The 15,461-nt window shown below is 39.3% G+C and overlaps 1 protein-coding gene across 3 annotated transcripts in view; it reads left to right on the plus strand.

Moving 5' to 3' along the window:
* Nucleotides 1-15,461, plus strand: part of TAX1BP1 (Tax1 binding protein 1) — a 76,800-nt gene that overhangs the window by 54,847 nt on the left and 6,492 nt on the right. For 2 of the 3 annotated variants that reach the window (XM_038760355.1, XM_038760347.1), the window contains exons 12-16: nt 1,711-1,832; nt 3,902-4,027; nt 5,397-5,468; nt 12,333-12,516; nt 13,097-13,257. In XM_038760355.1, the coding sequence (XP_038616283.1) occupies nt 1,711-1,832; nt 3,902-4,027; nt 5,397-5,468; nt 12,333-12,516; nt 13,097-13,257 (665 nt within the window). The remainder of the gene's footprint in view (nt 1-1,710; nt 1,833-3,901; nt 4,028-5,396; nt 5,469-12,332; nt 12,517-13,096; nt 13,258-15,461) is intronic. The other variant, XM_038760364.1, reaches the window with a different exon arrangement.

The raw sequence follows: 15,461 nt of genomic DNA on the forward strand, positions 1-15,461 counted from the left end.
TGAAAGATTAGAAATGACTCATCCCGCTACCAGCTCAATAGGGAAGACATATCAGTCAATCAGTCATGTTTATTGAGTGCTTACTGTGTGCAGAGCACTGCACTGACTTTTCAGGAGAGGACAATATGACAGATTTGATAGACGCATTTCCTGCCCATGAGCTTACAATCTACAGGGGGAGACATACGTTAATATTAATAAAAATTAAGGATATGTATTTTAAGTGATGTGAGGCTGAGGGAGGGGGGTGAATATAGGGTGCAAATCCCAGTGCAAGGGCAGGAGATATGCTTTTAATAAGGTTTTGAAGGTGGGGTGAGTGATCATCTGTCAGATGTCAAGAGGGAGGGAGTTCCAGGCCAGAGGCAGGTTGTGAGCAAAATAGCCCACTGTTGGGTAGGGACTGTCTCTATATGTTGCCAGCTTGTACTTCCCAAGTGCTTAGTACAGTGCTCTGCACACAGAAAGTGCTCAGTAAATACGATTGATGATGATGATAATCGAGGTACAGTGAGTAGTTTGGCATAAAGGTGCGAAGTGTGTGGGTTGGGCTGTAGGAAATCAGAGAAGTAAGGTAGGAGGGGGGGCAAGGTAATTGAGTGCTAATGGTCAGGGGTTTCTGTTTAATGCAGAGCTGGATGGGCGACCAATGGAGATTCTTGAGGAGTGGGGGAACATGGACTGAATGTTACTGTAGAAAGATGATCTGGACTGCAGACTGAAGTATGGACTGGAATGGGGAGAGACAGGAGGGAGGCATATGTTCCGTTTTCATGAGATGAGAACTTTCCCACAATCCAGAGACTATGCGCTATTCGAAGTAGCCTCGATGTATTTGTTGACATAATTGTCCCATTTTTTTGCATGTTTATAATTACCCAAACAGAGAAGGGGCTATTTCATGAGGAATATTATAGCAATAGGGGGAGCTGGAGGAAAAAAAAAAAGGCAAGAGAGCACTAGAGATTGGCCTCGTACATCTTCTGAGTTCTCAGTCAATCAGTGGTGTTTATTGAGAACTAATTTTGTGCAGAACACTTGAGAAAAAGTGCAGTACAACGGAATTAGTGGACACATTCCCTGCCCAAACGAGCTCACAGTCTAGAAGGGAGACATCCATTAATATTCCCAAAAGCACCGTTTTAATATCTCCCTTCCCTTCTCTTCTCACCCCAGGAGTTTGCATGTCTCAGTGAAGAAGCTTCCTAGCGTGAGGCTGTGTCAGAAGTTTTTGCCCCTTCTGACCATTCTCTTCTTCCTAATCCAGTTAGCATATGCATGTTGTTAGCTGAGGTTTTCTTGGATTCTGACCTTTTTACTTCTCCTACCCTTGTCTGGCCACAATTACAACTTAAAAAAAAAATTTCCTCCTTAAATCAGCAGTGGGTTGGCAGAAGGAATTATGTGGTGGAGTAAATTATGCACTTAAATAGGGTATTGCCAAATAAGGTTTACTTATGTCTCTCTATACTGTTTTATTTACTCCAAATTGAAGTGTTGGAATTGGGACTGTTGAAAATTTAGCTGGAATAAATCCATAAGTAGAAACCATAGATTGGAGCCTCTGCTTATCACATATCAGTAATTCAGTATTCTCTCTTGTACAGATCATACCCTGAATCTGACCTGCACCTGTATATCCATGCGATCTACTGAGTTTACGTTGGAGATATCTTTTTTTCAGCTCAATGCTTTCTTCCCATTTTTTAGAATGTGGCTTCGCTGTATGTGAGACACCCTCAGAGCTGAAGACCAAGGGGCAAGTGTGTGAAATGGCCAAAGCAATTGCTGAGAAAACAGAAAAATATAAGAAATGCAAGCAGCTATTGTTGGTAAGTTAATGACTGTTTTGGAAAGTTAACTTAAAATCAGCTGATAATGATGTTTTTAAGTGACATCTATGGCGTTATATGGCATGATTCATAATAATGTTTTATTCCAATTCCCTATATTAAGAACTTGCTAATGGAGTGAGTCAGAATTCTTGGATTTCATTCCCAGCTCCTCCACTGAATACTGAATATGGGTCATGTCATTTAAACTCTCCGCCTTCACTATTTAAGTGGTCTGATGTCGCCTTGTTAATAAGTACTGCTCAGAAATTGTATTAGGCCCTTCTCTCTGCTGTGAAAGCACCCAGGTCAAAAAGTGAGTGAAATCAACGTTTGAAAAATATATTCAGTGAATATAACTTGTAACTTCCTTTTGCAAATAGTGAAGCGTTTAATTTGAAGGCTTATTTTATAATTTCCGTCTAACCTACACAGCAATAGACATTTTTTAATCACATAAGATACCATTTATAGATTGGCAGTGAATATTAATATAATTCAAAGTGAATCCAGAAGGTTTAGCTCCTGCTCTGTGAGCTGGCCCGAATTTTGAGGGTCATTAGCACCTTGGCCTCCTGCTACCATCCAGAAAGCCAGTGGGTGTAGATTCTCTCAGACTGGATTCATACAAACCGGTCTCAAAGAAGATGACTAGATTTTTCCTTTCCCTGTCTCCCTGCAGTTTAGAAAAGGACAAATCGTGGGGCCAAACGCTTTTTAAAGAATGGGAAAAGGAAGCAGCATAGCCTAAGAGCAAGAGTGTGGATCCGCGAGTCAGAGGACTTGGGTTCTAATACTGGCTTTCAGTCATTCATTCAATCGTATTTATTGAGTGCTTACTGTGTGCAGAGCACTGTACTAAGCGCATGGGAGAGTACAATATAACAGAGGCATTCCGTGTCCACAATGAGCTTAAAGTCTAGAGGGTGTGCATTCGAGGGGCTTTGCCACTTGCCTGCTGTGGGACACTGGGCAAATCACGTAACCTCTGTGCCTGTTTTCTTGTCTCTAAAATGGAGATGAAATACCCGTTCTGTTTAAACTGAGCCTCACGTGGGACGGGGACTGTGCCTAAACTGATTGTCTTGTATCACCCCCAAAGCTTAGTAGAGAGTTTGGCACATAATAAGCATTTGCCAAATACCACAGTCGGTGTTATTAAAGTAGGAACATGCTGCTTGGATTTAACCCTACTACTGTCAGTGTTCCAAAGTTTAAATAATGCAACTCAATTTGCATCAATAATTCATATAACAGGACACATTGTTTTATTTCATAAGACTGTTCGACTCGGTAGTATCAATCAATCCGTGGCATTTATTGAGCACTTAGTGTTCGGTGCACTGTACTAAGTACTTGGGAAAATACAGTACAGTAGAGTTGGTAGACACAATCCTTACCCCCAGGGGAGCTTACAGTCTACAGGAAACCTTTTCTACTAGAAAATATTTTCACTATGCATTTTAGCTGGTATTTCCATTCAGCAGAATGAGCCATTTAGATCCAGGATGCCATGGTATTGGTATATTGGTTGGGGTGGGGTGTGTGTGTGTGTGTGTTTTTCTCATTTTCCTGGTATGAGATTTTATGAGAATGCAGCCCCTGTTTTTAGGAGAACTCAGTGTACTTGCATATCTTTCAGTGCTCTAATTAGATGTCAGTGCCAGGCTATTATGGCGATAATGTGTTTGTTTACTGAGTGACCACTCAGGATACATGTTGCTTTACTTTTGATGTACACGTAATGTTCTGATGGGATTACTATTTGGGCATGAGGATTCACTTGAAGTCCTTGATGAGAAAGGGCTTGTGGTAATTGAAGGGGAGATAAAGTATCCTTTAAGCAAAAGGATATCTCTCCCTTTCATTCTGCTTTGGAGCAGAACGACTAACGTTTATTTAGAAACTTCTGATCTGAATAGTTGATTTTAGAAGAAAAATTTCCTACCTTCCCTGTTGAAGGCTGCAATATTAGTCAAAATTCCAAGGTATTTATTCAAGAATTCTCTGAATTGCATGAATAAATGGCTGATGTTAAGGTCAGCTGAAAAGCTTTTTGTGTCATTTAGGATGAGAAGGCGAAATGCAGTGGTTATGCTGATGAACTTGCAAAATTGGAGCTGAAATGGAAGGAACAGGTGAAAATCAGCGATAATGTGAAACTACAACTAGCCAAAATGGAGGACCATTTCAGAGTAAGTTTGACTCTTGAATGCTTGTTAACATGAGGAATAGTTTCAAAAATGGTAGACACTGGATTGTTCATAATAATTTTGATGAATGTTATGTTCTGGTTTGCCTTGAAATTCTGTGTTTTGTAAATGAAATATTTTTTGTAGGAATGAGTTTAATTTTTCACAATAGAGTAGGCAAAATGTACTGTATGTACTGCATTTGTACTTCTCAAATTCTAAGAAAACGGGTGGGTGTTAAAATTGTGGCTTATAAAATGTTAAAATTGAAAAGGATTATAACCCAGGTCCTTCCGACTCCTTGGCCTTTGCTCCCTCTACTAGGCCATTCTGCAGTGAGACCATGGGCAAGTCACTTAACTTTTCTGTGCCTCAGTTACCAAATCTGTAAAATGGGGATTAAGATTAAGCCCCATGTGGGACATGGACTCTATCTTGTATCTATCTCAGCACTTAGTACATTGCCTGCATGTAGGAAGTGCTTAACAAATACATAAAAAAGGAAGGGGAAATAGTAGAGCATAAGAATATTTACGTAAGTATTATCGACCCGGGGTGAGTTTCAAAATGCTTAAGGCTTACACAACCAAGTTTCTAGTTGACACAGAGGAGATTGTTGGTAGGGGAAATAAAGAGCTTAGTCTTGGAAAACCTCATGGAGAAGATGTGACTTTAATATGGTAACAGAAACAGGGCACTGCAGCCTGTTTGCCCAGCAGAAAAACTTAATTTAAAAAAATCGGGAGTCTGGAACAGCCACATTCCAGCCTTTCTTGTGTCTAGTAGGTTCAAAGTGTGTTGTGGTAGGAGCAGGAAACATGTGGGTTGCTCTCAGATTAATCAGGTGCTCTCAAATTAATTCCTAGTAAATATCTCTTCAGTTTTAAGGTAACTTTAGAATTTGATCCTGAAAGCTGTCAAGCCTAAAGAAATTTTAAGATGGAAAAAAACTTGGTGTCCTCTCTAGAATTTGGTTTGTGGAGTTAAATGGAAAGAGAGAAACAAAATATTTCCAAAAAATAAAGTAGAATAGTTGGTTTTTTTTTCATAGGTCAGGATGAAATCAATAATCATTTTAGGGAAGCCTTACATTTCTTGCAAATTATAGTAAAATAATTTGGCTGGTCTTTATAGCTTCTGCCATTACTATTTGGAAATTGGGTCCATTATGCTTATTAATTATTGTAATTGGCCCTTTTCTCCCTGTTTTATAATGAGTAATGGTAATCTCTCAGATGAATTTGAAACACTGGTTTCAGAAATCTATTGAAGTATAAATGAAGTGAACAATTGTGTGAAATTGTTGTATACAAAGAGTGGAAGGAGTTGCGCGTTCCTCAGTTCATTTGCTGCCCATATCTTTTTTTGGCAGGTCCAGCTGGCCGAGAGAGAGAGAGAAATAAATGAACTAACTTCACATTTGGAAATCCTCACCAGAGAGAAGGTATGCAGCAGGGTTGTGTCTTGTTTATTTTGTTAGTGATTGTTTTAAGAGTATTTTACGGACATATATTTTCTAGTGAAAGTAATAATAATTATGGTACTTATTAAGCACTTACTACATGCCGAGCACTGTACTAAGTGCTGCTTGGGGAAGCAGCATGGTTCAGTGCAAAGAGCACGGGCTTTGGAGTCAGAGGTCATGGGTTCAAATGTCGGCTGCGCCAACTGTCAGCTGTGTGACTTTGGGTAAGTCACTTAACTTCCCTGGGTCTCAGTTACCTCATCTGTAAAATGGGGATTAAAACCGTGAGCCCCCCGGGGGGCAACCTGATCACCTTGTAACCTCCCCGGCGCTTAGAATAGTGCTTTGCACATAGTAAGCGCTTAAATACCATCATTATTATTATTATACAAGCAAATTGGGTTGGGCACAGTCTCAAGCCCCATTTTACAGGTGAGGTAACTGAGGCCCAGAGAAGTGAAGAGACTTATCCCAGGTCACACAGCAGACAAGTGGTAGAGCCGGGATTAGAACCCATGACCTACTGATTCCCAGGCTCTATCCACTATGCCATGAAAGTACGATTGTGAGAAACAGTTTCCATCTTAAAGAATGAAGCAATACAAAGATAGGTGTACTTTTTTTTTTAAGATTAAGTGGCTGAAGTGTTTTTGATAAAAAAAAAAATCAGTTGACCTTATTGACCTTCAGTAATTCTCAAGAGCTTTGAGAACTGGCTTAATGTGGACTAAAATGATGTATTTGGGTAGGGGGACCGTCTCTTTATGTTGCCGACTTGTACTTCCCAAGCGCTTAGTACAGTGCTCTGCACACAGTAAGCGCTCAATAAATACGATTGAATGAATGAATTTATCTGATCTTTCTGCGTCCCTTTTTTGGAACTAAGCGGCAGTGTCCGATGTTTAAAAAGTAGTGAGAATTGAATGCATTTCATCTGCACTTGTTTTTCTTTTGCAACAGAGAAACATTTTCCAAGGGAAAAATGTTATTTAATTGCAATATTTCTTAAAATTAAAATAGTGCATAGATCAAAATGGTTGTAAAAGGTGCAATAAAATTATTTAAGCCATTTAGATTAATTCAAAGTTTAGAGATTGATTGAAAATCAAAAACTACATGAGTATGTACATAAAATATAAACAAAATAATTTTATGGGCTAGAAGAGATAGCAAATGAACATTTGTAGTATGCTGTGTTTGGTGACATAAATGAACACTAATAATGGAATATAGGTTGAAAAACTGTTTACCATAGTATGGTTAACCTTTTAATTCATGGAACCAGTTTAGTAGAGCACTTAAGTTTTTCCGTAGAGTTGTGTGTAGCAAACTTACAACTGTTTACATTTTAGCCTTTTATATGGTTCATGCAACATAAGTTGCAACTCTAAGTTTTTTAAAAAATGATTCCATCGACATAATTTCATAATAGCTAAGAACTGCCCAAGAAGGAAGATGAGGGTAAAGTTCATTCTAATTTATAAACGAGTTTATGTAATGTGAAAGTGATTTTTCTGCAATGAACGGTTGTATTATTTAGTGCCTGCCATGTGCACAGCACTGTACTTAAGCCCTTGGGAAGGACAATAGAGGTAGAAGACACAGTACCTGCCCACAGAGATCTTACGGTATAATGGTTCTGCCCAGTGTAAAATAACTTATAAATGCTAGGAAGTTGTGTTTAAATAGAGTGTGTAAATCCACATGTACAAAAAGGGTGCAGCAGAAGGGTGGGAGAGTCGAGAACGAGGTACAGTGAGAAAGTGAACTTGGAAGGAACTGAGTGTGAGATGGAATATGCTAGTGGGAGAGAGACTTTAAAGCTAATGGGTAGGAGTTTCTATCTGATGCGGAGCCAAATCAGTAACCGTTGAGGTTTTTTGGAGAGTGGAGGAGGTATATGGTGTCATTTCAGTCAGATGACCTGAACTAGAAAGAGGTGGAGACTAAGGAGGCTGATACAGTATTTAAGGCGGAAGCAGCAAGTGCCTGAACTCTGACGGGAAAGGTAGGTGGAGGAGGAGTTTTGGTAGGGAACAGTTTGTGGCATAGCGAGCGTAAACTGCAGACGGGACTTATTAAGGAAATGCCGTGCAGCAAGAGGAAATGTGAGGTTGTAGATGGGGAGAAGGGCTAGGGTTAGCGAGATAGATTTGGGTGTCATGCACCTAGTACCAGCTGCATGGTAGCAGTAGTAGCCGTAGTATTTATTAAGTGCTTCATGTATGCAGAGCACTGTACCGAGTGCTTGGAAAGAATACCCAGGTGGAAATCAGAAAAGTTCCCTGTTCTTCAAGTGGCTGGTAGCAGCCTCAGCTGTAATGCATTAGATAATATAAAAGAGCACTGGTGGATACCTGTTAACATGTACAAAACCACCGTGTATCTATCTGAATTGATATAATAATAATAATGATAATAATAATAATGGCATTTATTAAGCGCTTACTATGTGCAAAGCACTGTTCTAAGTGCTGGTGGATGTCAGGTAACTTTGGTGAGGTGTCTCTTCCTTTTGGTCTTCCTGGCTCAGGCTGTCGAACCTGTGCTCCTAACAGCCCCACGAACAAATCTGCGTTCAACCAAAAATGGCAAAGGCAGAGATGGGGGTTGGATAAATAGGGTTTTACTTAATCTCCATTGTATTTGATAGGTGTAGTTTTGTCATTATAATTAATATTTTTGTATTTATTGAGCATTTACTATGTGCAAAGCACTGTACTAAGTGCTTGGGAGAGTACAGTATAACAACAAACAGACAAATTCCTGCCCACAACAAGCTCACAGTCTAGAATAGCCAACTCCCAATACAGTGTAACAGAATAAGTACACATGATTCTAGCTTACAAAGAGTTTACAGGGTAGAGGGGGAGGCAGATAGTAAAGTACAGCTGGATAGCCTGTAAGCTTGTTGTGGGCAGGGAATGTGTCTGTTATATTGTTGCATTGTACTCTCCCAAGTGCTTAATTCAGTGCCATGCCCACAGTAAATGCTCAATAAATAGGATTGATATGGACATAAATGCTGTGGGGGTGGGGTAAAAAATATCAAGGTACAGCGAGTATGTTGGGATTAGAGGAGTGAAGTGTCTGAAGTCTCACTCCCTTCTGCTTCTTAGAGAAGCAGCATAGCTTAGTGGCAAGAGCACGGGCTTGGGACTTCAGAGGACGTGGCTTCTGATCCCGGCTACGCCACCTGTCCTCTTTGTGACCTTGGGCAAGCCACGTAACTTCTCTGTGCCTCAGTTACCTCATCTGTAAAATGGCTATTGAGACTGTGAGCCCCATGTGGGACAAACCTGATTATCTTGTATCTGCCCCAGTGCTTAGAACAGTGCTTGGCACACAGTAAGCGCTTAACAAGTACCATAATCATCATCATCATCATCATTCTGCGGCACCCTGATTTGCTCCCTTTAATTCATCCCCTTTTCAAGCCCCACAGCACTTAGGTACAGATCTGTAATTTATTTATATTAATGTCTGTCTCCCCCTCTAGACTGTAAGCTTGTTACCGTCAGTGAATGTGTCTATTTTTATTGTTATATTTTACTCTCCCAAGTGCTTAGCAGAGTGTTCTGCACACAGTAAGCGCTCAATAAATATGATGAACTGACGACTGATGGGTTGGGTTTGTACTTGGAAATCAGTGAGGTAAGATAGGAGGGGGAGAGCTGAAATGGAGTAGAGAAGCAGCATGAACTAGTGGAAAGAGCAGGAGCCTGGGAATCAGAGGACTTGGGTTCTAATAACTCTGCCACTTGTCTGCTGTGTGACCTTGGGCAAGTCACTTAACTTCTGTGCCTCAGTTCCCTCGTCTGCAAAATGGGGAGTCTTATATAGGACAGGGACTCTAACCTCAATATCTTATATTTACCCCTGTGCTAAGTACAGTGCCTGGCACAAAGTAAGTGCTTAACAAATCACATGTTAAAACAAAAAAGAATATTCAGGCTCTTGGCGCATACATATTATCTTGTTCATCTTAAAGAATAGTGACATTTATTCCAGGGTACTTCATGTAATGGAATTTTATATTCTACAGAGGTCAACCAGTGGTATGTATTGAGCACTTACTGTGTGCAGGGCACTGTACTAACTGCTTTTTGTTAATTACACAGTGAAATGAAAATACTTAATTTCAAGTGGATAAATACAGCAGGAATTTAAACTGCAAGCATGGACTTTAGTAGATTATCTTTCTTGGTGGGGGTGATTTGCTGGAGAGTTTGAGAAATGAGAGAATTTAAGCCCCTGGGTGGATTGGCTTGAGTGCAAGACCCTGGAGAGGTACAGGGGTAAAAAGGTGACTTAAGAGGTCCATTTTTCTCCCCTATCTCTGAAATTAAATAATTTGCTGACTCTAATGATCTTTTTTTAAAAAATAAGCCAGTGGTTAGAACCTGTTGGTACACAGTGGGATGTGGAGGGAAGGTTAGAAATTTGAAAGTCTGGAAGTCAGAAGAACCTGGGTTCTAATCTCAGCTTCATTACTTGTGTGTTGTGTGATCTTGGTCTAGACACTTAGCTTTTCTGCACTTCATTTACCACATCCGTACAATGGGAATTAAGATTGTGAACCCTGTGTGGGATGTGGGTTGTATATCCAACCTGATTATCTTGTATCTACCCCAGCACTTAGTACAGTGTCTGGCACATAGTAAGTAAGGGCTTAACAAATACCATTGAAAATCATATTGATTTCTTACTGTGTGCAGGGAACTGTACTATGCACTTGGGAGAGTACAGTGTAACAGTTGGTAGACAAGTTCCCTACCCACAACAAGCTTGCAGTCTAGAGGGGGAGACAGACATTAATGTAAATAAATTATGGATATGCACATAAGTGCTATGCAGCTTAGGGAGAGGTGAATAAAGAGTGCAAATTCATTCATTCAGTCATATTTATTGAGCACTTACTGTGTCAGAGTACTGTACTAAGCGCCTGGGAAGTACAAGTTGGCAACATATAGAGGCGGTCCCTACCCAGCAACGGGCTCACAGTCTAGAGGGTGCAAGGGTGACGTAGAAGAAGGAAGTTGGAGAAGAGGAATGGGGGCTTAGGGAAGGCCTTGGAGGAGATGTGCTTGGAATAAGGCTTTGAAAGTGGGGAGAGTGATCATCTTTTGGTTATAAACAGGGAGGGCACTCCAGGGCAGAGGCAGGATGCGGGCAAGTGATAGACGAATCGAGGTACAGTGAGTAGATTGGCATTAGAGGAGCAAAGTGTGCCAGCTGGGTTCTATTAGGAAACCAGCGAGGTAAGATAGAAGAGGTAAGGCGATTGAGAATATGGGCATCACTTTAAGTTGAACTTCATGGAAATAGGGAAATATAATTTCAGCTGTCAAGGCTTTTCAGATTCTTCCCTTTTCTAAGTCCAACATTTTAAATTTTACATCATTTTAGGGAAGATTAGATAAAAGCTTTTTTTATCAGGAAATCTCACTTTTTTGCTCATCCCCATGACTTTAGCCAATATAATCTATTTATTCCTTTTGCTAGTCACATCTTTTCGAGTTTAAAGGTTTCAGAAAGGCAGTATTTCCTGCAGCTTAGTGCCAGGTTATTATATTTGGGCTTATCAGGAGTATGCCATAGCTATAACAGCCATTTATGATTAACCAAACTGGTATGTATGTTTTAGATTTCATACTTTTAGAGAAGGAAGATTAAAAGTAAACAATTTAGTGCAGTATTTTGCTCACATAAGGTGAATGTTACATTCAATATGTAACATTGAATAAATGAATGACTCCTTTCCCTCCCACCCCCACAATGTTTTGCTAACACATTAACCTAGGGCCTGATTCTCCTTTTCTTTAAGTTAATGTACAACCTTCTGATAGGCATTTACTCATAGTTTGGAATACGTTTCTTTGTAGTAACAGAATAAACATAACAACTAATTTGAAATGCCAAGAAATTCACTTTATTTTAAATATTCTGCATATTCTAGTTGAGTAGAAATCAGGTTAAAGTGTACTGAGTGCTAGACCAGTGCTTTGCACATAGTAAGCGCTTAACAAATGCCATTATTATTATTATTATTATTATTATTATTATTATTATTATTATTATTATTATTATTAAATTGAGGAAAGGATAAATGATTTCAGATGTAAAAATGATGCAGTAAAGAGTTGTAATTCAGGAAATGTTTATGCATATTTCCCTAACTGCCGTAGATTTGAAAATAAATGATATGTTTAGAACTGTGAATTGACGGCCAAAATAAATTTGAATGGTTTCTTTTCCAGATTATGGTTAATATATCTACCTATTTATATTCCACTTTGTAGCAAAAGTTTTGTAGCATTTGTTAGTAAACTATGAATGATGTAATGCTAATCTGTTGTCCTAAAGAACTTATTTTTTAGCAGAATTCATCACCTTTTCGTACAATTTTTGGTGGTTCTTACTGTCTCCTCGATGTGAAATAACTGAACTAGTTTGCCTTCTTACTGACCTTAGTTTATACTTGCACCTCTCTTCCAAGGAGATGCAGCTCTATCAAATATTTCCTTATTTAGTCCCCAAGTTCCTAAGAGTCAATGACAAGCATTATTCCCACTTTATTGACAGGAATATGAGTGTGAGAAACTGAGTGCTTTACTTGAGATTTAAAGCCAGGGTTCTTTAAGTATATTGGGTTACATCCTGATTCGAGAAGTCGTTTTGTAAATGTTAAGCTATCTCAGGCCAAGTGGGCTTATATATGGGTAGATGGTTTTGCACTTGGAAGAATTTCCTTCCTATATACCTAAGAAGGACATTCTAATCGGTATTTTATTTCATCTTGACTGTGAAATTTTTAGCTCCTTGGTTTGAATTCTTTTCTAGGAACTTAAAGGGAGACTGGACAGTCAAGCAGAAGGGATCGTAAATGGTCAGAGCCTTCAGAGTCCTCAGCAGGTGGCTCATTTTCTCAACCCATCTTCAGCAGACAGTGGTTCAGTTCCCGCGGTGCCTACCCGACAGCCGGTTCTGCAGTTTGGAAACCCTTACGGACCCCAGGAAACAAGAGGTTATTCGAGGCTTTTTGGTTTTGGATTACGTGGGAACTGTCTGTTTGGAAGGGAAAAGAGTTTTTGGCAAAGTTAATTTAAAATAAACATCTTATTTGGCAAACAGCTTGACGAAATGCTTCAGTTTACCAGTAAGCTGGATCTAGTACCTCTGACCTAGTTTTTGTATTACTTTCTGATGCCATCCTACTCACCCCAGACAACTCCATGTCTTAGATTGGCGTTTAAGAAAAGGATCCCTCCATCCACACCTTACTTGCCTTTCTTGGGTTCAAAGCCCACTTGATACCTCAGGAATAAGAATGCGAGGATGCACAATTAAGTGGATGCCCAGGACTCTATGAAATTATCTTTTCAATTCCAAACCATCTCCATCAAGGGTAGTCTTAAATCTGAGGTGACCCTACTTTGAGCAGTTTGGTAGTTCAAGTATTCTGTGTCCTCCTGCTTCATTTGGAATATGCTCAAAATTTTCTATTTGATTTTGTAACTCCAGCAAAAACATTTTAAAATCTGTTGAACGTGGATCTCCACAAAGATAGCGAGACTATCGTGCTGAATTTCACTGTTGTTCCACAACTTTGATTTCAGACGGGGCAGATGGTCCTGTTTATCCAGATGAAATCCAAAGGCCACCAACAAGAACTTCCCCTTGGGGCCTGGAAGACAATGTCGTCTGCAGCCAACCTGCTCGCAACCTTAGTCGGCCCGATGGCTTGGAAGACCTTGACGACAGCAATGTAAACTGAGTTTTATTTCTATTTTTTTCATGGCTCTTTCATGTTATTTGCTAGTGGAACCCTAGGCATTTAGCAGCCCTTTAAGTACACATGACTTTAAAGAGCAGGTTGTATTTATTTTTCTCTGCACTTGAACGAATCACAAAAATTCCCTGACCTTCCTTACGTAAGCTTTCCACTTAAATAGCTAGGAAATTCCATAAAGATTCACGAACTTTAGATTAATGTGGTGTTTTAAATCTTGTCAACAGCCCTCTCCGTAATTAAATACTTAATGCAAATTTGGGTTGATAAAAACCAATTTACCAGACTAAAAAGAAGTATTAATAGTGAAAATATTAAGCACCGACAAGGCACTTTAAATCTTTTTTCCTAGTGATCACCCATTTAAAAAGTTTAAATTACCCACATTATCTGTTTGTAACTGTTAACTGTTGAAATGAAAGTGCTATGTACTAGTTACATTTGCAGAGCACTCATATAGGGCATCGTAAATATCTTTATCCTTTTTCTAAATACAGTAGTTTTTTTTCTTTGGCAAAGAGATAAAACTGATGGTAAAGGTACTGACTGACTCGTAGCACAACACGATAGTTTTGGTACTAAAACCCTTAAGTACAATCGGTTCAATAAATAGGTTTGTTTCTGGGGAAAAGCACTTTTTTGATGTGCTGTATGGTAAAATGAATTTAAAAGAAACCTTTCCCTACAAAATATTGTGCTCTTTCAAAGTGCGGTGGTATCATGACCTGTTTCTCATTTTATCTAGTTTGCTGCATTTAATTGCTATTAACCTTTGCAGAAACTGATCAGTGTTCAGACAGGCATGATTTTAGCCCTGGTGCTCAGCACCTATAATGGGGAAAAATGCATTTCTCCATCCTGCCTTTTGGCCTCCTATGTCCATTACTGGGAATAATTAGGAAAACTGTCAGAACTTTTACAGCCTATTTAAGATGTAGAGTACTGGCTTACTGCTTTTGCCCACCTTTACTTCCCATTTTGCATATCTAATCTGATCATTCTTGGCACAGGCGTTACACATGACAAGCCCTTCTCTTCTTCAGTTGTCTGCTTCAGTTTAATTAGCGGAGTGTTCTTTTTGATCTACGGGCTTTGCCCTCCTGCAAACCCAGGAGAAGCAGTGTTAGAGTCTTGTGCTCATTTGCTGACACACTTGGATTTTGTAATGAGAGGAAAGGACTCTAATGGGCTCAAATAGTAACTAACCTTGGGTAGCTGTGCTTTTGTGCTCAAAAAATTTTGCACCTCAGACTACGTGGTTTTTATGTGTCTTCACAATGTTTCTCAAATCTCATAGTGGGGCAGAAACAGTAACATCATCTGGAAGTGAAAGTAATAAATTAGTTCAAATTCACATAAGAGAAAGAAGAAAGAAAGAAGTGACTCAAAGAGCTGTGCTAAACACTGGCCACTTCCTGAGAGATTTCCTTTTTCTAAAGGAAAATGAGAGACTTTAAAGAGATGCTTAAGGAAATGAATAAACACTACTCGTGATGGTAGAGCAATAAATATTAACCAAACAGTCCCTTAACTGGGAAGCATTGGAAAGAGGTGTTATAGAGGATCGAAGTGAGTGGAGAAACCGCAGTCTAGAAAAACAGAAAGGATGGATCGACCCTAAGAGATTTGGGAGATTAGCAGAGCTGTTTGCCTTAATTTTTTTTTGCTTTTTAACTCACATGGCTTAAGAACTGTAGAAATACCCACCGTTCAGGGTACCAGTATGGGTAAGTTTCTTGCAGTGCTAACTTCCTGCTTGTTTGCTGTATCACCCTCCCTGTGTAGTCCCATAGACATAACTTGGCCAGAGACAGGTATTAATGGACTTCCTATTACGTTTTTTGAGATAAGAAGTCGATCATGATGAGAAAGGTGTATGTGAGTAAGAGTTTAGGTGATTACTAATTTCCCAAAATGGAGACAATCAGTTATTAAGGAAGTTATCAGTCACAAGTGGAGAAAACACTGAGAAGAGAGTTCTAGTAGGCATACAGGAGTTATGAAAATGGAGAAATATGGAGTGATCAAAATCAGAAGGCACTCTCAGAATTTCTAGTCCAAGCAGCAGAATTAAAGAACAAATATGGTGTCAGAATTGTGCCATGATCTAGGTTTTTCTCCCAGAAACTCTGTGTAACTCTAATGACTTTGAGTTAATTTTTGTCTTCTATAATGGCATT

This window comes from Tachyglossus aculeatus, chromosome 2 (genome assembly GCF_015852505.1).
Source record: "Tachyglossus aculeatus isolate mTacAcu1 chromosome 2, mTacAcu1.pri, whole genome shotgun sequence".
Classification (NCBI taxonomy): Eukaryota; Metazoa; Chordata; class Mammalia; order Monotremata; family Tachyglossidae; genus Tachyglossus; species Tachyglossus aculeatus.